Source organism: Thamnophis sirtalis, unplaced genomic scaffold (assembly GCF_051295495.1).
Source record: "Thamnophis sirtalis isolate CommonGarterSnake01/CBP01778 unplaced genomic scaffold, rThaSir2_p1.2 scaffold_6, whole genome shotgun sequence".
Taxonomy (NCBI): domain Eukaryota; kingdom Metazoa; phylum Chordata; class Lepidosauria; order Squamata; family Natricidae; genus Thamnophis; species Thamnophis sirtalis.
In genome coordinates, this window is record NW_028261386.1 from 53,698,938 (window position 1) to 53,721,889 (window position 22,952).

General features: G+C 34.7%; 1 protein-coding gene across 4 annotated transcripts in view; it reads right to left on the minus strand.

The window, feature by feature from the left end:
- Positions 1-22,952, minus strand: part of CLIP4 (CAP-Gly domain containing linker protein family member 4) — a 46,090-nt gene that overhangs the window by 6,416 nt on the left and 16,722 nt on the right. For 3 of the 4 annotated variants that reach the window (XM_014052690.2, XM_087717886.1, XM_087717888.1), the window contains exons 6-14: positions 18,587-18,705; positions 18,071-18,307; positions 13,404-13,539; positions 11,327-11,479; positions 9,929-10,009; positions 6,846-6,989; positions 5,497-5,631; positions 3,715-3,838; positions 1,400-1,461 (exon numbers count right to left, since the gene is read on the minus strand). In XM_014052690.2, coding sequence (XP_013908165.2) covers positions 1,400-1,461; positions 3,715-3,838; positions 5,497-5,631; positions 6,846-6,989; positions 9,929-10,009; positions 11,327-11,479; positions 13,404-13,539; positions 18,071-18,307; positions 18,587-18,705 — 1,191 coding nt within the window. The remainder of the gene's footprint in view (positions 1-1,399; positions 1,462-3,714; positions 3,839-5,496; positions 5,632-6,845; positions 6,990-9,928; positions 10,010-11,326; positions 11,480-13,403; positions 13,540-18,070; positions 18,308-18,586; positions 18,706-22,952) is intronic. The other variant, XM_014052691.2, reaches the window with a different exon arrangement.

Consider the following 22,952-nt stretch of genomic DNA (forward strand, 5'->3'; position numbering starts at 1 on the left):
AGAACAAGTCTGATCATCTTTTGATGTAGTAAATTCTTTAGTACTTTGTAATTATATTGATGTAATTTCAGCAAATATTTTAATAAAATCTCCTCTCCCGTGATATTTTGATTAATGAGATCAAAATTAACGAGATCAAGATTAACTGTGGGCTGGTTAGCATCACAATTATATGACAACACAGTTGGCTCAAAAGTGCACTTGTCAATGAATCATATCAAGATGGAGAAGGGTATCAACTGAAGTGCCGCACAAATTGGAAAGAGCTATTATGTCCCACGATGTTGTATGTTAGTCAAACTTCACCTTAAGCAGTCTATCTAATTCTGGGAACTCTAAAAAGGATTGATAGAAAAATTCAGAGGAGAACAATGAAGATGATATAGGGATAGAAATTAAGAAACTAGGTTAATTTAATCCTGAGAAGACTGAAGGAGGATATGATAGCATTCTTTAAAATAGTTGAAAATATGTCAAAACAACAGAATAATTCTCCATTCAGGTTCTAAGTATAAGACATGGATTCGTGAATTTGAGATGCAAGAAAGCAGATTCCAATTAAATGCTAAAGGAAAAATGAGAGCAATTCAAAAATAGAACTAATTTGCAGAAGTGAAGTCTCAATTGCTCAGTGTATTATAATGGAAACTAGACAGTCATCCTTCATAGATGATTCAATTTGCATTTTGGCATTAAGTTGGGTATTGGTTTTGAAAGCTGATATGGCCCCTTCCACTTCCAACATTCCCAGCCACTATGCCTAACAACGAACCTTGTTAAAGGGAATATTTATGAATATATTGATATATGCACATTTAAAAAGAATACAGCACAAAAAACTAAATTGGTTAATTTCTAATTTGCTATCCCTAATGATTGAGTCTGTGTTGAAATCTGTAATTATTTTTTCTTACACAAAACTTTAAACTTAATCTTTGAACTGAAATACTTAAAATAATGGACATTTGTGGGTTGATCTGCAATAGATACTTCGGAATTAGATTACTAACTCAGAATCTAATATTATTATTGGAATACGAATGATAATAAACCACACACTTCGGATTTTATACAAAAATATGTAAGATAAGGTATACATGCAATATTTAAGCTTTTAACTGCATTTCACAAAGACATATGTTTGCAGATCTCTGGAATCTAGGAATATAATCAATAGATCTCTGGAATCTCACAAAAAACACTCTTCTTAAAAAACCATATTTAAGTTCAGAAATGCATTGAAAAAATAAAACAAAAGAAAAAGAACATAACACTTGTATTTCCCAATTCATTCTTACCTTACATCAACTATAACAAATATATCATGTTCAAGAAACTACAATTTCTGTAATTTGCATAGGTAATAGAAAACAAAAACAGATTCATGTTGTATTCCTACCAGGGAAAGAATGATTCATTTTACTTGAAGTATCTGTGAGAGATTCTAGTGATCCTGTTAACCTGCAAATGAAATCATGTATTATTTTTTTCTCACTCAAGATAACAAAAGAAAAATAAAAGCAGTGTAATTCTTCCTTTACTCTACCACTGGTAAATATCCTTCAGCATATAACATACTACAGATTAATTTTTCTAAATCAGAATACAATCTTCCCGAAACTACAGGTAGTCCTTGACTTAGGATCATAATTGAGCCCAAAATTTTTGTTCTTAAGTGAGACATTTATCAAGTTATTTTGCCCCATTTTATAATCTTTCTTGCCACAGCTGTTAAGTGAATCACTGCCGTTGATAAGTTAGTAATCCAATTATTAAGTGAATCTGGCTTCCCCATTTTATTTGTCAGGCTGCAAAAGGTGATCACATGACCTTGGGACACAGCAACGGTTATAAATATGAACCAGTTGCCAAAAAATTGATCACATGATCATGGGGATGCTGCAAAATTAGTAACTGTGAAAAATGGTTGTAAGTCACATTTTTCAGTGCCGTTATAATTTTGAACGGTCACTAAACAAACTGTTGTTAAGTCAAGGACTATCTATAATGCCCTGAAAATGGATTCACCCTATAGTACTCATAATCCTGAATCAAGATTATTTTACTAGTTGAAGAAAATTGATCTAACATATTCAAGAATAAAGTGCTGGGACATCAATGCAGAAAAACTGGCAATGGAAGGTCCAACCGGAAATGGGTCTTTAGAATAGGTAAATAGTTTTCCCTATTCATGCCTTTTTTAAAAAAACGGGTCTGTTTTTGTGAAAAACGGGCCATTTTGGGAGATTTGCAGAGTGCAAAAACTTTTTTTTTCCTTTTGGAAAGCTCTTCAACTGATTGAAGAGAATTGCATTGATCAAGTGCTATGCCAGCAGAAACACCTACCTATCTACTGTATTTCTCTCTCTATTTCTCTCTCTCTATCCCTCTACCTACCTACCTACCTATACACACTCTCTCTCTTCCTACCTACTATATTTCTCTATCTCTCTATATTTCTCTCTCTCTATCGCTTTATCTACCTACCTACCTAATTACTCTCTCCCTCTCCCTATCTACTGTATTTCTATCTTTTTCTATTTCTCTCTCTCTATCCCTCTACCTACCAACCTACCTACAAACTCTTGCCCTACCTACTGTATTTCTCTCTCTCTATTTCTCTCTCTATATATATTCCTTTATCTACCTACCTACCTAACTACTCTCTCTCTCTCCCTACCTACCTACTGTATTTCTCCCTTGTTCTCTCCCTCTCTATCCCTCTATTTATTATTGACTTTTTTTTAATTTGCCCTTTCAAACCCTTGGTGCATCTTATACTCCGGTGCATCTTATACTCTGAAAAATACGGTAACTAGGAATCCCCAAACAGCAACCACAGCTAGGAGAATCCCAATTCCAAAATGTGGAAAATACCTAACTTAGACACAAAATTTCTGACACTAGTGGAGGATTACCATGATTCCAATTCAACTCCTTGTCTAGCTAGTGGTCAACACAGACTTTTAAATCCATGTCATTCTTTTATGCTGTCTGTGTCAGGTTTAATTTCAATGTTCCATTGCACGTTCTCCAAGATACTCCTCCACTTAACCATACTGTAGCCTCATTTGCCAATATTTCCCTTATTTCCCCATCATGATATTTTCTCTTCTACTCTCCATGCCACCTCAAAATCCCTCTCATTCACAATATTGAATACTATTTGGTACATCACAATGTAGCTAATAGTAACCAAAGTGCCACCAAAGCAATGTCAACTCTGAATGCCCACATACATAGATCTGTTTCCAACCTGTCTCCCAAATCATTTCATTCTGCTTTATGGCACTAGAGGTTAAAGGAAAATTTCAGAAATCTTTCTTTCATTATGAGATTGCATGTATTGACATAAGATGCAACCACTTTTATTTTTTAAAAAAACCTCAAAATACAACTCAGCTTTATTGACTATCTCACATTAATCTTGAAGAGTTATTAGTTTTTTTGGCGAAGCTTATATAAGAATAAGGATAATAAAAATTGGATAGATGAGAATATTGCACTGATGATGTTACCTAGTTTGGTAATGAAACCTCTGCAAGAAACCACCAAGCTCAGAGACCACCAAATTCAGACACCAGCAAACTCAGAGAGCACCAAGGATCTACAGTTTGGCAAGAGTGACACTAATCTAGGCTTCTCTCCAACTGGAAAAGTTTCTGAATGAAACTACAAATATTTGATGCTGAAACCACAGTCTATGGCACTTACTTTTGCACTCTGGATGGTGGTGCAAAAACACCATATCTGGGGGGGCATCTGAAGTACTGTATTCCTGCAACTGAGCCATCATTTTTGCCACGAGGTTTATCCAGTTCTATGCCATACCAAAACCCTGCAACAAGAAATACCTTTTTTTTTCAAACAGGGTATTATTGTTTCTTAAAAAGTTTCATTTGAAAATAAATGCTCTTCACATTTTGAATTTGCAGAACCAAAGGAGGGGCAAAGTTGTTTCAAATAAATAATCAGCTTCAGTAAACTATCCAGACAACAGCGCTCTCTCAAGATTTGTTTCAGCTTGTATTTTAGCATTTAACTCCACTACATATACAAAGAAGCTGATGGAATAAGGAGAGAAAGGTAGGATATCAATGGCTAAATATTGCAATTCCATCTAAGGAAGAACAATAAAGCTTTAAAATCAGACTTTTCAATTTAAAGAAACAATCAGTTCTTCAGAGGCAGCAGTGCAAATCTGCACGTTTATCAGTAACTTCCCATTTAAATAAGTTTTAGGAAACTGTACTTTAAATTCCCAAAGCTGGAGTGAAATATTATGGAGTACAATCTTTTGAAAAAAGAGAAGACATGCTCAATTATTGTTGCTGACTAGCAACTTGACTTTTACAGTCGTTTTGTTAGGACAGTTATTTTTTTTCTATTAATTTTCCCAATGTGCAACTAATCAGGTGAAAACATAATGTCTTTAGGTGTTCTGTTATCTACTCTGGGTAAAGTAGGTACAGAATAGATTCTGATAACAAACAGACTCTGTACACTATCTACCACTTTCAATATTCTTTCATCTATTAAAAAGATAGAAATCAATTTATTTATTTGTTCATTTCTTCCTTGATGTAATCAAATAACAGCTTATGTAGAATATAAAACAAATGAAAACATCCAAGGCCTAATTAAAATCCCAAGAGGAACTATCCAAAACAACATAAAAAAGGGATAACAATAAACAGCTAACCAAGCTAAAATTTAGAATTTCAGATGACAACCATTTATCAACCATGATAATTGATAGCATTTTAACTTAACATTTCATGGGATTTTTCAAAATAAAATAAGAAGAAAGCTAAATGTTCTGCTATCTATCTATAAAGCCAGTAATTTACACTCAACGTAACATTAAAATGATTTTTTTAACTTACTAGATGTCTGTGACTAAAATACTGCATACAAAAATACCTTATTAGTATTATATAGATTGACCAATAGGATTGTCATCACCTTACTTTTTTTCCCAAGAGGATCAGGACTTTCCAATAAGACAATCTGGCCAGTTATTCATATTCCAGAAATGCACATATTAAATTACTTCAATGTACAAGAAAAACTATTTTGAAATTTTTAAAAATCATAACATGAAACCATTTTAATCAGTTAGGCCCTCTCCAATGTATCTCTACTGTGTTTCATCCTGATATATTTCTGGACACAATTTAAACGCTCAGAAAAATTCCTTCATCATTTCCAACAGGAAAACAAATTTGATTCTACACGAATGCATTTGTAGAATATTTTCTTCAGAAGTTACCAATTAATAATTTATTGAGTTTTAGCTAGTAGCTTACTTTATAATGCAATTAGCTAATTAATAAAATTAATTGTTACTATTGATGTTTAGTGTTTTTACTATAAATCTTCAATATTTAATTAACTGTAAATATTGATTTGATATTCTGTATTTTTTAATGGAAATTACATTACATATTTTAATGGCAATTGAAAAGCAAAAAATGTGATAAACAGTGAAGTTACCTGGTGCAAACTTGGTTGTCCCATAGAATCTAACTATTCCAGTTCTTTGTCCTACCACCAGTACTCTTTCTCCAATCTGAATTTCCCCTTCATTAAATGCATTTTGCTTTGCAGATAGAAAAGTTTTATTTCCTTCTGTTCAATTGGGTCCATAAAATGCAAGAGATATACAAATTACATTAAATAGGAAAATACCTATGAACTCATTATTCACATACAGGCTCATCACAATCAGTTATGCTCTTAACAGCATTAAACAGAATTACAGTATAAAAGCTAATATATCTATATGATTTTTAAATTTAGCAAAGACAATAACCTACAAATATAAGAAATTAAGGTTGGTACTATGTGAGAGGCTTATATCATATTACTTTACAATTCACTTCAAATATGCGAAATCTAAACAATTTCAGCAAAAGAAATTCTTAGCTACTTATTTGTGAACATCTATTTTCTTCCACAGATGTCCTAATGATTTTTAGATAAGATATAGTTATTTCCCAGGGTCGCATAAAGCAGCCAGGAGCATCTGTCCTCAAAGCAACAAAGCAGCTGCATCTTGTGAAAAGCTAAGATAGCTATTTTGAAAATTAAGCTTAGTTATCTGTTGTGACTCAGCAGAAGTTTGCTGTGAGTTGAGTCGGGATGCAAGATTAACAATACAGCTGGGGCTCATTAGTGGCGTCTTCTGGTGATAAAAGGACGGATGGTGCCACGCCCTGGCTGCAGGAGTCAACATTCATCATTCATCGGTCGTGGTTTGTTTGTGAGAGACACTTGGAGAAGTGATTTGCTTTCTGTAACCCTGATTCAAGGAGACACTTGGAGAAGTGAATTGCTTTGTAAGAGTTTTGTTTGCATTCTGTTATCTTCTTGTCAGAGACTTTATTTATGTTTATTTTTGGGCTCACAGCCAGTCTGAGCCGAGGACTGATAAAGTTCTTTCCTTTTAAGTTTGTCTGCCTGTCGTCTTTGAACGAGCGGGGAAGGGGGTCAGAACAGTTATCTATGCATGCAGAGACCACAATTGGAGCATTCTCTGATATTGGGAGAACATAAGGAAAATTTGGGAAAATGGCTTTTTCCCCTTTAAGTATAAACTAGATAAATGAAGTTTACACAGAGTTTGCATAAGGCCTATAGCTGGGCTGGTGATTTGAGGTCAACTGAACTTATCAAATATTTCCTTTTCACTTCACACACACTTCTAGGAATAACAAAACTTACCAGGAAAATCTCAAGTATTATAGAATGTAATAGCTGCATTAGAGCTTAGATATGCAATCCTCCCATATCTCTATCCTTATAATAGTCTATTACAACAAATAATTGAGCAGAAATTGTACCAGCCATAGATTTGGATGAATTTGTGTGGTCTTTCATGTTTTCCTTCTTCTTATTACTTGTGGGATTACATTTCTTGGGACAATTCAGCTTGCCATCTAATGATACAGTTGAGGATGAAGAGCTACTGAATCCAAGGTAATTTGCTAAAAATAATAAAATATAGTTATTCAACAAGAAAACACATAAACACATGAAAGAAGTGTCAATTTGTCACATCTTTCATTCCTTGTGAGCATAAAACTAACTGATCATGATGGACACCACTTAGTTTTTCAAGTCTATGTTACTAGTATGTAATACTTATTAAGCCTAGAGCATAAATGTAAAAATAATGCAGCCTTAAGTAATAAAAAATCTCGGTTCTTTGCTTTTGATAGCTAGTCTATTAAATCTTTGATGAGAAACAGGGGGAATGACATTTTGTAGATGAATTATGAAGTGCATGGACTAGTGCCTACAGCATGCTGTTATGCATCATATTAATATTAAAATCCTGTCTATAAAGTAAGATTGGAAAGTAAATCACTTTCATTTCAATTTGTGAAATGTTGATGTACAAGCTCCTTATCAAGATTTATGTCTATCTGTCCTTTCTTTTTATAACTTCCTCTTCTGGTACTTTTCACCTGACACTAAAGATTTTGATGATTAGGCCTGAGGTAAATTCATCCATAGATATGGAGATAATGCAAGTTTTTCTTCTAGTTACAAACAGAATGTGGGCTTTAGGATGTACAAGTACCAAATATGGAAAACATCACAAAGACCTTTCAAGCACCGTATTTTTCAGAATATAAGACGCACCAAAGTTTTGAAGAGGCAAATTTTTTTAAAAAAGTTTTTGCACTCTGCAGGCCTCCCAAAAATGGGCCCATTTTTTTTTCAAAAAGAGGGGATGAATAGCCTTTAGAAGGCTTGTACAGTGCTCCTGGGGTGTGTGTGTGACAAAAACGAGAAAAAACGGCCCGTTTTTTCATGAAAACAGGCCCATTTTTTGTCCAAAAAAAGGCATGCATAGCCTTTAGGAGCCTTGCAGAGTGCTCCTGGGGACTGAGGAGGGCAGAAATTAGTGAAAAACGGGCCATTTTTTGCTCAACTTTGCCCCCCCCCCCGGAGCACTTTGCAAGGCTCCTAAAGGCTATGCACGGCCATTTTGGTGAAGGGGGCAGGGTTTCAGGAGGCACAAAATGTGTATTTGGTGTATAAGACCCACCCAGATTTTCAGCCTCTTTTTTGAGGGAAAAAGGTGTGTCTTATACTCTGAAAAATAGGGTAGCTGCAGCTCCTTGTACAATGTACCCTTGCAGTATGTGCCCTTAATCATAATCTATATGATATTAGAACCTTGAACTAGTATTTTGCTAAACATCCTGAGATCTTCAGCAAGGTTCACAATCTTTACAAGAGAATGTCCTATTTCATGAATAATGTAGAATATGATGAAAAATTACAGTGCAATGAGGGGGATGGAGCATTTCCAACAACAGAGAGCTTAAATTACCAGGCATTTTACCAGTCACATCCCATTCTATTCCATTAGACCTCAAAAACTGCTGCTCTCTTAACTCTTGCTGTGTTAAAAGGGTATATTATAAGGATAATTTCAGAAACATTAAAATAATCAAATATGGAGGGCCTGAAAGTGTAACCCTTTTTGACTCCCAATGAGGAAGACATAAAGTTTAGCCCTCCATCAGTGATGGCCAAAGTGTATATGTTAACCATGTAAAAATTATGTTTCCTCCTTTTTTAAGTATTCAGTTCATTTCTCTGTGGGATTTAATTTAGTCTCTTGTTTGATTTAATATGGTGAATTTATAAATATTTATTAATTTATATTTCATCAATGTATTTATTTTGTTGTATTTCACTGCATTAATTGTATGGATTGTCATGAGATCCATAGCATATACTTATTTATGAATACTGTGACTATTTATAATTATCTGTGTATTTAGGATTATTATTTGTACTGTCAAATAATAATCTCACTCACAGCTCCATTGATCTCCTTTCCTCCTGCACCTTTCTGAGGCAAAACTAAAATATTCCATTTTGTAAACTGTAGCTTCTCTTTTGCCCTGATTCAGCAATAAGGTCAGTAAGTTTACTGCTCTCACATGTAGACAGCAATTGCTGTTGTGGTTTAGTGCAGCAGCTGTAATCTGCAGCAAGCTCTCTGGTCAGAGGCCAACTCAGCCTTGGCCCGGTATTTGAATCACAGAATGAGAAGAATGGGCAAAGGCCACTAGACATGACTTGCAGCCTCTCAACCAAAGTATCAGAAGGTGGAGTCAGCATTAAGCAATAGGCAACCTCCTCTGCCTTGAAACATCACATTGATCTTTGCCCATGTGCAGACTTGCCCACACCCAGCTCCACTTCCAGCATCATCTCCCATCTTTCCTCTCCCTGTGGGCAAATAGAGCAGCCATCATCTAGGAATCCTAGGAACCAATAAAACTGTGCATGTTCTTCCCAGCTTCTGGGAGTTTGGATTACTAACACCTACGTAATATAGAAAGTATAGCTTGGCGAGGGATAAGGAACTACCCAGAGTGGAGGACTCTCTAAAGCCATTGGCCACTTTTCCAGCACATCTTTGCTAGGAGCTTATCAATGAGAAAAATGAAATTTGGTCTTCTACAAAGTCAATATTTCCTTCACTAAATAAGCTAAAAATAAATTAGTTTTGCTTTAGCTGTTCTTTCCACAGCTAAACAAAAGGAAGGATAAAGCCCAGCAGCTGGTTGAAACAAAATAATCCTCCGGTGGACCAACTAAGGTCCAACACATTACTGACCTCTGAACACTTTTCCTCCATATGCATTAGAATCCATTTGATTCAAAAGCAGTTTATGGCTGAAATAAAGATGAATTATGTTTCTATGTTTTATCTCATTAGCCTCCCAACCAAGCACTCCTATATATAAATAAGTGCCACTGAAAAAGAATTATATATCCTGGCATAAGCAAACAAGATTTTCAAGGTATGAAGAACTTTATCTAAAATTACTAATATTATAGATTTCCCTTATCTAGACCAAATATAGCAGCCAAAAATAACTAGAAGACACATTACCTTGTTTACCTGATATAGTTTTCTTTACTTCTTCACTGCCTACAAAAGGGGAATTGGAAGTACCATCTTTTCTTGATAAGCCTGTTAAGTCAAACCAAACCTATGACCCACCACAGTCTAAATAACATATCCAAACATCTTTATATTGTATATATATAACAATTAAACATGTGAACAGATATCTATACAAATCCTCTACTTCCCTCTAAAAGATAATGGAATATTGAAAGACTCAATGGTAAACTCTATAGGTGTTTACCTAGAGGTGCATGAAGCCCTTTCTTACATTTCACAAGCCAATAAAATCAATATTACATCAACATGCTTTCTTCAATCTTCAGTTGAAGAAATCTCAGAGATACAGTAGCAACTAGACAATCATGACCCTTGGGTAAACATTTCAGAGATACTGCCTTTAATATACTTTAAAAGTTCTTAAAACCTCAAAGAGAGATTCAGAAAAATATCTGCCTTGATCATGAGTTGATCACAGGAGATTTTTAACATCCTTTTATAGTTATAAATGCTTTATATTTTATAAAATTAACCAAATTTCAATTCTATTGAAGTCATCCTGGATTTTTGTGAGTTACCCATTTGAGGTACCTTACTCCAAAAACTGTTGCCCTATGATGCACTATATTGCCCAGTTAAAGGTTAAGGGAACAAGTGTTTTAGTAGTACATAAATAGATGGGTCTGCTTTTAAATATTTTATAGGAAATTTTAAGCAAAGTTCTTTCACATTATATCATATATTGTATGTTATATATTGTAACCTGTCATTTGTATAAGCTAGCACAAAACACATTTGAAATACTGAAGCCTGTTTTTAAACAGGAATTTAAAAGCACTGTCCAACATAAGCAATTATTTGCCAAAAGAATATCACCTATATACAACCTTCCATGTAAACAAAACAACAACGCTTATAAATATTTCATTTAGCCTCTAAATATATATGTGACTGAATATTAATAACATGCTTTAAATTTGTAAAAGAAAATGAAAATTCCTGAAAGAAATTCAGGAAAAAGAATCCAAAACACAAAGAAAAGATCAGAGAACTTGCCCAGTGCATTGAGCACATATTTTGCATTAAAGGTTTTGACTGGGAAATACTAATCTAAATCCTAAGACAGCTACAGATGGGTAATGTCTGTTAAATATGCCAAGGAAGCAAAATAATTAAAATAGGAGAAAACACACATTAGTCCTGAATATCAATGCATGTTGGGTTTGTTCATAATTAATCTTTGTCAACCTAATATTATAATACCTTTTATTGGTTAAGTCTCTGAAAACAAAGGCTACCTACAAACCATGAATTTTGATTTTAGACTGTAAATTGTTATACTTTTTGAAGTGTTCTTTTACTTCAAATTGTCTCCATGCTTACCAGAATTCACTTTAGAGGTTATGTGGGTTACATCAATTTTCTTGGATTTGATTATAGATGACTGTCGTGAGGAAGCAGCTTTTGTACTTTTTTTGTGTCCAGAAATTTTGTGTCCAGAAATTTTACTTATTTTAGAGAGTGGTGCAAAGATACCTAGCAGAAAGATACATGATGAGGTACAATCCTTTTTTAAACAGGCTTTTACAGTACATTCAAAGAAACTAGCAGCTTTCATGTGTAAAGAAAAATTGAAAGCAATAAGGCAAGAGGCAATCAAACAAAACATTGCAAATAGTCTTTGATTTATTACCGCAATTAAGATTGGAATTTCCATCTCTAAACAATGTGGTAATAAAGCTAGACAACACATGACTCCATCAATTAGTGATGGCCAACCCAATACTCCTTGTTAACATTGTTAAACAAACTCCAGTGGTTCTTAACCAAGGATTCACCTCAAGCCAAGCCACTCTGGGCTTCGTTCCTTCCAGCCACATGCCTCAATAAGATAATGGACTGCCTCCAACTCTCCCACTTGCTTATGTCCTTCATCTCTGCCCTTCTGGCTGCCCTGTACCCTGCCTAGTGGGATGGCATGCAGCTCCAGAAATACACAGCTCTGGGGCTGATTGCCATGTTGTTGTTCTGGGCTGCAACTGCCCCAACCTGGCCCAACAATATGGTGCAAAGCTGAAACACACGGGAAGCCCCAACAAGCACTCATTCACCCCGTTGCCTTCTCTCCCAATTCCCCACACTAACCTTTCATCTTTTGCATTCAGCTGTTGTGAGGCTGGTAGCCACATGTAGGAAGTGTGAGCCAACCCTAAACTAAAGCCTGGTGCAGTGGTGGGTTTCAAAAATTGTTCGAACCTACTATCTGGGTGTGGTCTCCTTTGTGGAAGTGGCTTGCCACCCATGTGACCGGATGGGAGTGGCTTGCCACCCATGTGAGCGGATATGAAGGTGCCGATGACACTTGTCAGAACCACCTTAAATTACCTCACACACAGCATTGGCATGCATAAAAATATAATATAAACTTGTTTTTTAAAAGGCATCTTTGGTTTGCGTTAAAACAACTTCAACACACGCAATGTTCTGATTGCACCACAAATGCAGTAGTCATCCTTACCTTTCACAGAGGCACTGAGTTTTATAAATATGAGCATGATAGTGTAGAATAATCATATCCAAGGACCCTTTCTCTTATCCCAGTGGTGGGTTTCAAAAATTTTTGGAACCTCTTCTGTAGGTGTGTCCTGCTTTCCAGGTCCACTGGTGGAACCTCTTCTAACCGGTTCAGTAAATTTGACGAACCGGTTCTACCGAATAGGTGCGAACTGGTAGGAACCCACCTCTGGCCTGGTGCCTTCCCATTGGGGGAAAGCACTTTCAACCTTCCCCATTGGCTGGCATTCTAATTTGCACTGCACTGCAGGACTGGGTTTGTGGGTGGGGGTATATGTTTAGAAAACATTTGCCGGAGAAGCTGGAGTAGTTGGGGTGGAATGGTGGTTGCAGGTCCAAAAAAAGATAGCAAAGGCAGCAAGGTGCTTGTACTTCAGCTGAAAGCTCAGTGTGGCCAACTGGAAAAGAAGGCTGTTGGGAAAAGAAATATTTGCTGGTTCTTGCCAGGCACTGCAAATTGTTGCACCACTTGCTGGTGGTTGCTGGGAGCGGTTGCAACTTGGTGCTGTGCTACAGCTACGGGGATTCTTGCAATCCCAGAGCCATAGCGCACCAAGAAGCCCCTGAGCCACACCAGTTCTGGGGCTGCTTGCCACTTACCAAGGCAGGGTGTAGACAAATACAACAATTAATTAAATATCAATTTTTGATTACCTTAATAAATTCAGGTATATCAAAGGTAACCAAAGTACATAGCAGTATTGGAAATAGGAATAAGAAATATCAATCTGAGTTGCAACACCTAATGCAGAGTAAGCAAATATCAATAACTACTTAAGTACTTAGTTGGATAATTTTCAATGACAGACTCAAATAGTATTAGACAATAGAAAAAATGGCTTAATATGAGAGAAATATGAAGAAGTTTAAAAATTAAAAGCAATACCATGTTCTGGAGTACACTTGAAGTACTGCACTTTTCCAACAGTACCATTGTTTTTGCCATCGGGTTCATCCAATTCTATACCAGCCCACTGCCCACTGGCAAATTCTGTCGTGCCACAAAATCGTAATATGCCAGTCTGGAAAAAAGATATATATATGTATATATTCAACTACGTCGTAAGCTGAAGTGACAACAGCTGAAAGTGATAACAGAATATTATATTCTGAAATTATTCTTTGAAATTATTCCAAGAAAAAGTTGAAACATAGAACATTCTCCACTGTTCTTCACTCCAACACAGGAACTGAAGACTCCTTCAATGAAGGCTGTATAGGCAGAGGAGCAGTCTTAATCTTATATAAAGTATTATATATGAGCTCTTCCACACATCACATTGATACAATAGATTTCCTTTTCAACAAGAGAAACTTCTTTAAAGGAAGTGTGGCTTGACAATGAAACCATCACCCAGAGATATGGTATTTATTTTCTTTTATTATTTTCTTTTATTTTTGGCAATTTTTAATCAGAGATTAGAAAATATTATGGGATTTTTTTTGTCTTTTACATTTTTATATTACATTTTATACAACTATACTATGCCATTTTATTCTATTACACCTCTAAGAACAAAAAGACTCTTATATTCTCTTGTTTTACTCATGGCCAATTTGGGATTTAGAAAAGGACAAGTATGCCGCCATATTTTCTTCCTTCTTTGTCGCTCTATTCTTTAATTTACTTCTCTGGTGTTTTTTTTACTGTTAGTCCACAACATGCTAACCAAGATGTTCCCTCTGTCTTTGTTTCTATTCCTTCCACCCCCTGCTTACATTGTCCTCTTGATTTTAAAGCTTACCTACATCCATTATGTTTAAAATTGGTATCAAAATGCTGCAGAGAAAAAAAGGTGTAACAAGGCAAGAGTTGTGTCTGTGCTGCTCTTCTCCCAATTCCAAAATTTAAACTGAAAGCACAATTTTTTCCTTTTGTCCTGCCTGCAAGTGCTGCTAATTTTCTTAAGAAAAACCTTCAAGTGGGAATCTCTCCATGCTCCATTTCCTTCAACCATCAGCTTTTCCAAGAGCAACTTGCATCTTTCATTTTAAAGCCCGAGTGAATAAAGTTCCGTCCTCCTGAAGGCTCTACAGTAATTACCAGGCTGTGAAGGCCTCTGAAACAGCAGGTGGAGTATCTTTTCCAGGCCCAAAGCAGGTGGTCGATTGACTTCTGCAGAACTGAGAGTGCAATGTGCGGAAAGCCTCTTTGAGTCGGAATGTGGTTAAATGCACTTTTATTACCTCCTCTGCTGCTTAATTTTATGAATCTGAGATAGTCTTCTCTTAATGTCATAGAAGGGAGGAGGACCCCAACTAAGGGCTATTATGGGTCCAGGGAAGTGCAGCTCTTGGAAATAACAACCAAAGGAAGGAATTGAACACCTGACTTTTTTACAGGGATGCTGGTTCTCCCCATTCAGACAAAGTATGGTAACCATACTGCCCCATCCTCTGGCTTGCAGTTCAGGTGCAATTCGTAAATGGTACATCGGTGAATAAGATCTCTCTTACTGGTTATTTAATTATGAATAAGGTTCAATCTGGTTTGTACCATTTTAACTTGGATCAGCCCCAAAACAGATCAGAGATGAGAAGAAGGAGCAATTAAAGGATAAAGAAATATTCTTCTTGTTTCAAACTTGCTGCCTATGCAGTGCCAATCTAGAGTATTTGACTGAATATTGTGCACTAAAGATAGTACAGGAATTGTGTCAGAGAACGACCTGCCTTGCTATTCAGCACTCTTCCCAACTAAGCTGATAGAGATGGTTTTGGACATGATCTTGAGGTCTTCCAGAATGGAGGAATTCATTATCCAGGACAGCCATGATTGCCGCTCCTCAAGATTTTGTGATAGCCAAAACAAATATGGTTTTGCTCAAGTTATCATTGTTTAACCCAGATAATAGATGCTCAGATCCATTGGACAGAACAATAGTTTGAACCAGTGGGGATTTAAATCTGTTCCTTGTGACAGTGAGTACATTTCTAATTTATACTTGCAATAACTTCCTTTCTGCAGAGCTGAAGTACTAATTAGAATTATCCAAACTGAAAAATAATGGTTTATGATGGATTCAAGAAAAAGGTAGAATACCTTTTAAAACCTTAGTTTACTCTTTGGTTAACATGACCTGGGTAGTTCACATGATCATTTCTTATTCTCAACCATTATGCAGAATCCCATTTAGGCTTATTACACATCCCAGCTGAAGATTATGAAATAAGTGGAAGACAACTAGAACACAGATAGCAGAAAACTAATATTAAATCTGATCCAATACCCATCATGCCTTTAATGGCAATGATGAAGAAGCTACTAAGTCTTCTCAATGATGTCCATTAGAGTCTTCTGGAATCTGGTTCAGAACAAGCTGATATCTGTTTAGGCACTTTGAGGAGGAAAAAAACATATTTGCCACAAAATCTAATTATGAATTAGAGGCACAAGTATCCTCAGTGGAACAAAATTTCTTATTACTTGAGATTGCACACCCATTACAAACCTACTTGGACAGAGCTTGCTACCTCAACCCACGCCCTGGTAATTCATCCGTTTGATGCATTCATACATGTGACTATCCTTGAAGACAGTTCAGAAACTTCAGTTAATTACTGCAGTGAGAGTGCTGATTGAATTTAAGTAGAACGAACATAGTATGCCAATTGTATACAATCTTCACTGGTTCTCAATTTCATTTTTAATTCTAGAAAAGCCAGAGCTTGCAATTACAGTAATTGAAATAATGTCTGTTCCAGCTTCTGTCCTATTTATATCTTAATTATCATATTTAGTTTTATAGACAGAAATTCAGGATGTAGGCAGATTAAATAAACAAATACAAAAGATTGGTAAGCGGGACTCATGAACTGGCTTTTTCAGTGGTTCTTGCCCAACTCTAGGGTACACCTGGGGTTACCTTCCCTAGGCATGAAGCCAATATTATTGTCTTCTCAGCAACCAAGAAATATGTTTTTACTCTCCCACATTTTAGTGAATGAATGTTTTAATATTAAATAGGTATAACAAATGCAAACACTTTGCTGTGCTGGTTTTAATTGTCTTAGTGTTTATATCATCATGCATTTTATTATTATAGATTTTTGTGCAGTTTAAATACTGTTTGAAACTTTAATTTTATGATTTAAATGTGTTGCAAGTCACCTTGGAAAAATTATTTTGAAGGTTAACATACATATTCTTCAGAACAAACCAAAAATTAAATTATTCCAGTTTTATGACCATAGAACTAAATGCATACAATATCTAAAAATATATTTCTTATATACATATATATACATACATATATACATATATATATGATCTTAAACTACATTGATAATAAACAAGACCAGTTCAATTGGGAACAACAAAAATTATTGGCCATGCCAACACCTGCCACACACCTGAATTTATTGATGCCTGGAATTCTACCAAAGGAGCAATTAACAAGCTTATTGATCTAGATCCAGCATATGAATACGTAAGAAACCATCATTTGAACATCCAATCAACAAGAGAACCAATCACCTGCTCAAAATTTAAATATAGCTCCAAATGAACAACTAATCACACAAACAACTAACCACACTGGCACACAAGACATTTAAAAGCTAAAGAGGAATAGGGCAAGAAAATCCTGCTGATGATATTACCTAGTCTGATAATGAAATGTTCAATAACTAAATTGAAACAAGCTTGGAGAGCAAACCATTACCAAAATATTTTTTTTTATGTTTGAAGCAAATGTTAAAATTTTCCAAAAGCTAACTTTGGCTTAGATAAATATATCTGCTTAATACAGCATATTTATATAAAATGTTAACATACACATTACCAATTTCAAATTATTTGTTGGTCACTAAATAAAAGTGCACTATTATCAAACATGCTAAATTATAATATAACATTTAACCAAAGCTTCTTAGTATATCATTTATACAAATATATTGAAGTTATAATTCAGATCGACTTAAAAATTTAGCTTGTTTCAAAAATTTTATTGAAACAATTGTGCTTACGTTTTACACTTTATTAAAAGCTAAGAATTAATTTGCTTTGAGTAGAAACTAGGGTAGCTATGAGATATCTAATCTTCTAACACATCAGAAATGTAACAGTTCTATGGAGTTCCAGATACTGAATTTCTGTTCAAAGTTGTTTGCTTTCCCAAGTATATTTGCATCAATTCTTTTGATGAAGATATTATTTACATTTGCCATAATGAAGCACAATTTACATTCATTAAAAATTAAAATTAATAAAGTTAATAGAAGCAACATATGGATTGATAAAAGTTTGCAACATTTATTTTAAAGTGCAAAGTATAGCTAAGTTTTATGAAACTGGAGATCAACCTGGTACTATGTTTGCTAGTTTAGGACACAGAACTGGTGTATATTCCTTAGCCGGGCAAGAATGATATAATTTTACATACTGTATCCAAGTGAACCAGATCTCCTTTTAAAAAAATAAATTTTACTAGCTGATGTTACAGAGCTACTAGAAGAATCATTTAGCTCATTATGATTAACAGCCCTACATATAAACTCAGAAACATTTTCAAACCAGTTAATTTCCCCCCACAATTTGCTTATTAAACGTACCTTCTGTCCTGCAATGACAACTCGATCTCCCAGTTTTAGACCAAGAGATTCAAGCATGTCTTTTCCAGTGACATTATCATAATTTGGAAGCATTATATTGGAAAGGTCGCAAACCAGAGGTACTGCATCTAAAAGCATCTGTTTGATTTCTTTAGCGCTGGCTGCTGCATCAGCCATTTCCAATGGCATATCTACTGGATCAGGAACCACATCAGCGGGTGTCTGCCCTTTGTCATTCTGTGGAACAATAACCACCAAAACAAGGGAGTGAATTCAGATACAGTATTGATCCAAATCAAAACATAGCTATTAACTCTCTAACAAATATTAAATAACTAAATACACCATCATCATAATCAAACACAACTAATCCTAAACATCCATTATCAGGATCAATTAATTTCAAATAATTTACAAAAAGATCTAAAGATAAACAGAAGTACAAATATAATTTACACATATTTTCCTGTGCATTTTTGATGTTCAAACGAACAATTGTTAAAATCAACATCTCACCCTAAAAGCAGGGTTAGCGCCATGTTCCAATAGACACTTTGCAGCTCCAGTACATAAGTTGAAGGCAGCAATATGCAAGGCAGTTCCAAAATCAAAGTCACTGCAAGTGGCATCAACATCTACAATTAAGAACCAAATTGATATGTGGATATATGGGCAGATATAAATGCTGTTTTTATCCTTAATGACATACTATGGGCAAATACAATTACTAAGTCAACATTAAATCTAGCCAATAGAATTCAAAATCAAGATAGAGAGGTCAGTCAGTCACCCACTAAACAAATTAAATTTATATGCAACTATGCTTTCCAAATTGTCATTTTAGCAAGAAGAGAGGTAATATCAATTTGCTTGAATTCATGTGTCAGATTAATAATAGCAACTTTAAGACTATTTAAAAACACTGGGCCCAGAGAAGCTGGGATATGAGAATTCAACACCAACAATGATAACAAGTGAGAGCAAGAAAACGGCAAAAGAAAGGTCAAATTGAATGGGAAATATTAGCAGAACCTTTGAGGGAAGGAAGCCCTGTTAAACTCTATCTCCCCTCCCATTGCTATTTTTCTAAAAGCAGAGGAAGAATTGATCCTTAAAAATGCCTGAGAACTATTTATTGATCCTAATCCCACTTTATGTTTAATTAGGCCAGGGAATGTGTGAAGAGGCTGAAAAATCAACACATCAGACAAGAAATTGGATAAATCACAGAATCAAGTCAATTCCTTATTCTATATACAGGAGTCCAAATTCAAGCATCCATCATAAATGGAAATCTAGGCTTTACAAAAACACAACCAATGGAAGGGAACTCACTACATCTCAGGGTAATTGCTTTTATTGCCAAACTGTACTTCCTTTAGAAAACTTTCCTTTCAATTGGAAACTGCTTTCTTGGAATTAAAAACCTATTATCCATGCCATGTCTCCAGGTATGACAGTAATAGGCCTTAGATTTCATCAATATGACATCTATGCTTGTACTTGACAAATGGTACATTCCCACATCTGATTTTCAAACAAAATATCCATCCATTTAATTGTTCTCAACTGTCTAGCAATCAGACTGTCATAGAAAACGTTGTCAAATGGTTTAAAGAAACAATATTTACTATAACTGCAGCCCTAGTATGGAAGTTGCATGCTTAAAAATAGAAGTTAATTGACAATCGTACTGATTTCTAATAATCATATTTTCCAATATTTTATTTTGATTGCTTTATTTATATTTGCTCCTTTTTGATTATGTCAAAATAACTCTTATTACATTACTTGGATTTATACAGATTTATGGGGGATGGAAATATTGTATATGGACATTTAACATTTTTTAAAACAATCCCTCTCCTAAAATATTAAAATTATATTCTACCATATTTTTTGTTTTATTTTGTTTTAGTGTAGCTTGCTTTCTCATTTTTAGTGTTAATGATTTGTTCATCACTTTATACTTATGTATGTATATTTTAAAAGACTGGTCTACATGAGACTTAATGTTGCTCTGGGAATAATCAGAATTTTTATTATTTCTACTAAGTCTATACAGAGCATTAGAAAGGGATTTTTTACAAAGTGCATTGATATAAGCAAAGCATTCCTCCTCAAAGTGTCAGATCAGTTGACTACAATTGAAAACTAAGCAGAAGTACTTTGAAATCTTTCTCCAGTTGTCTGTATGCATATTTACAGTATATTTCATGTTTACATTGGTCAATCCACACAAAGTGTTATCTTTGCATGTATAAGCTGACGGCTTAAATTCACAATTTTTTTAAAGCAGATATAAATTCTTTCCTGATTGTTTGGACAACTTAACTCTGGAAATTAAACATAAAGTATCTAAAGGAAGTTCTCGATTGCACATGTAGCCTCTCTATTTAAAGACAGAATGAACAGGAATAAAACGGAGCAAAGCTAGTGTAACACCTCATGAGTAAAACTAAACCTACATTTGAAACAACCAAAAGAAGGTAATATTTAAGGGTGAATCGGCATAACGCAGCAACTGACAAATTATAATTATTAAATTTCTAATACGATAGGGTGAATTGGCATAATGCAGCAACTGCAGTATTATAACAATTAAACTTCTAATATGGGTGCGCAATTTAGTTTGCTTCTGCCACTATCCAACTTCAGATTTTGTTGACCCTGCAAAATATGGCAAAAGAATCAAAGGATTATTTCTCTATATTTTCAAATGTCAATTCTCACATCTGCAACCTGCCTTCCAAGCTATATGCCATTATGAAAGCATTTTTAAAAAAGTGCAAGACATCTGAATAAACTTTAGCCTCATGATATTTATCAGATATTCTGCATAGTTAAAACCTATAAATGTGTAAGGAAACTAGAGGTAGTTCTTGACCTATTGCCACAATTGAGCCCAAAAATTCCGTTGATAAACAAGGCAGTTGTTAAGTGAGTTTTGTCCCATTTTATCATCTTTATTGCCACAGTTGTTAAGTGAATCCATGCAGTTGTTAAGTTAGTAATTCGGTTATTAAATGAATCCGGTTTCCACGCTGACTCTGTTTGTCATAGGGTTGCAAAAGGTGGATCACATGGCCCTGGGACACTGTAACTGTTATAAATACATGCCAGTTAGCACATATCTGAATTCTGATTGCATGACCATGGGGATGCTGCAACGGTGGCATAAAAAATGGCCATAAGTAACTTTTTTCAGTGTTGTTGTAATTTCAAACAGTCGCTAAATGAATGGCTGTCAGTTGAGGACCACCTGTATAAGCACTCTAGCTTTCTGGATCAACTTGAGTTCCAACAAATGCACTTCAATGGTTCGATTAGAAAAGAGAAATGCTACTCCACAAGCTTAATTGCATTCTATTGATAGATAAAACATTTGGTTTGATTCAAATGAATGCCGGAAGCCAAATAAAACAGATTGTTGAAATTTCTTCCAGATTTTATTTTCCTTCGTTAAATCTTTTGGAAACCAAACAAACCTCTCTTTCAATGTTACATAAATATGTCTCCTTTTCTTTAGACAAAAGAAAAATATGTGGAACAAGATGCAGCAAATCTTTTAGCATCAGAGAAAACACTATCTGTTACTGGAAGCCCTCATGTCTGTTAACTTTATATAACAACCATATTGTTTTGAACTGCTGACTTCAGTTAAGAACTTGCTCAAAGCCATCCTCTATGAACCAACACTCCCTTCTATGTAAACATGAAGGCTTTATAAAAAAAAATTAATCTTATCAAACATCATATGCTGCCAACTGATATGTCTGAAGAGAGAGAAAGATGTTCTAATGATTTGCTGGAGAAGTGAAGAGCTTACTCCTTATCATCCCATATCACTAAAAAAATGTGCTATAAGAAACTGGTAATATAAATCATTGCCCTATTGAAAAGAAGAACCTGGATTTATCATTGTCCTAGAAATTCTGAGAAATTTTGAAGGGGAAAAATACATTTGGGAACAAAAGAAACAGAAATCAAAAAGCAGGAGTAAGTCTGTTCCATCTGTTCTATTTCACACTGCATCAAGCTGAAATCCAAAGTAAAAATTATGAATATATTAATTTTTATAATGTTATGAAAAAATCCCAAAACAGACATGAAACCTCATAAGATGATCAGAAAGCAGTCATTAATTCCTATTTTACACAAACAGTATGAAAATAAAAAGGGGTGTGGAGGATAAGAAATAACTATATCTATGCTTAAGCTACTTAAAGAAAATGTTTTAAATAAATAAATAAAATAAAAATATGTGACCTCAGCATGTTCTGCATCACCTGTCTATGACAACTCCATAGAGCGTAAGTATAAAAATTGACATCTGGAGGAAGGGGAGATGAATGGTCATGTGTTATTAAGAAAACAAAAATGGATATAATTTTCAAAACAATAATATATTACACATAATACTTATATCCATCACAAATTATCTCTGAAGAATATACATCAGAGGAAGGCCACATATTATCTTCCATCTTTTCCAGCTAATGAATGTGTTCAGACCCATAATTTCTGAAATAAATTCCATTTTAGCCAGTTGCTTTGTGAATGATTGACTCATAACCTACAATGTAATATGTATGTATGTATGTATGTATGTATGTATGTATGTATGTATGTATGTATGTATATGACAATTCAAAGCTTCCACTAAAATAGTTGTAATTGATATGGAATTTTAGGAACTGACAGAGTGAATAGAAATTCAAAACTTCCGTATGGAAAATGTGTATGCAATTTATAGGTATTGATATTATATATGTGTGTGTGTGTTTGTGTGTGTGTGTTTGTGTGTGTTTGTGTGTGTGTGTATGTATATGTATGTATATACAGCACAGGTTCTAATCCCAGTAAGGGTATGGCTAGCTGA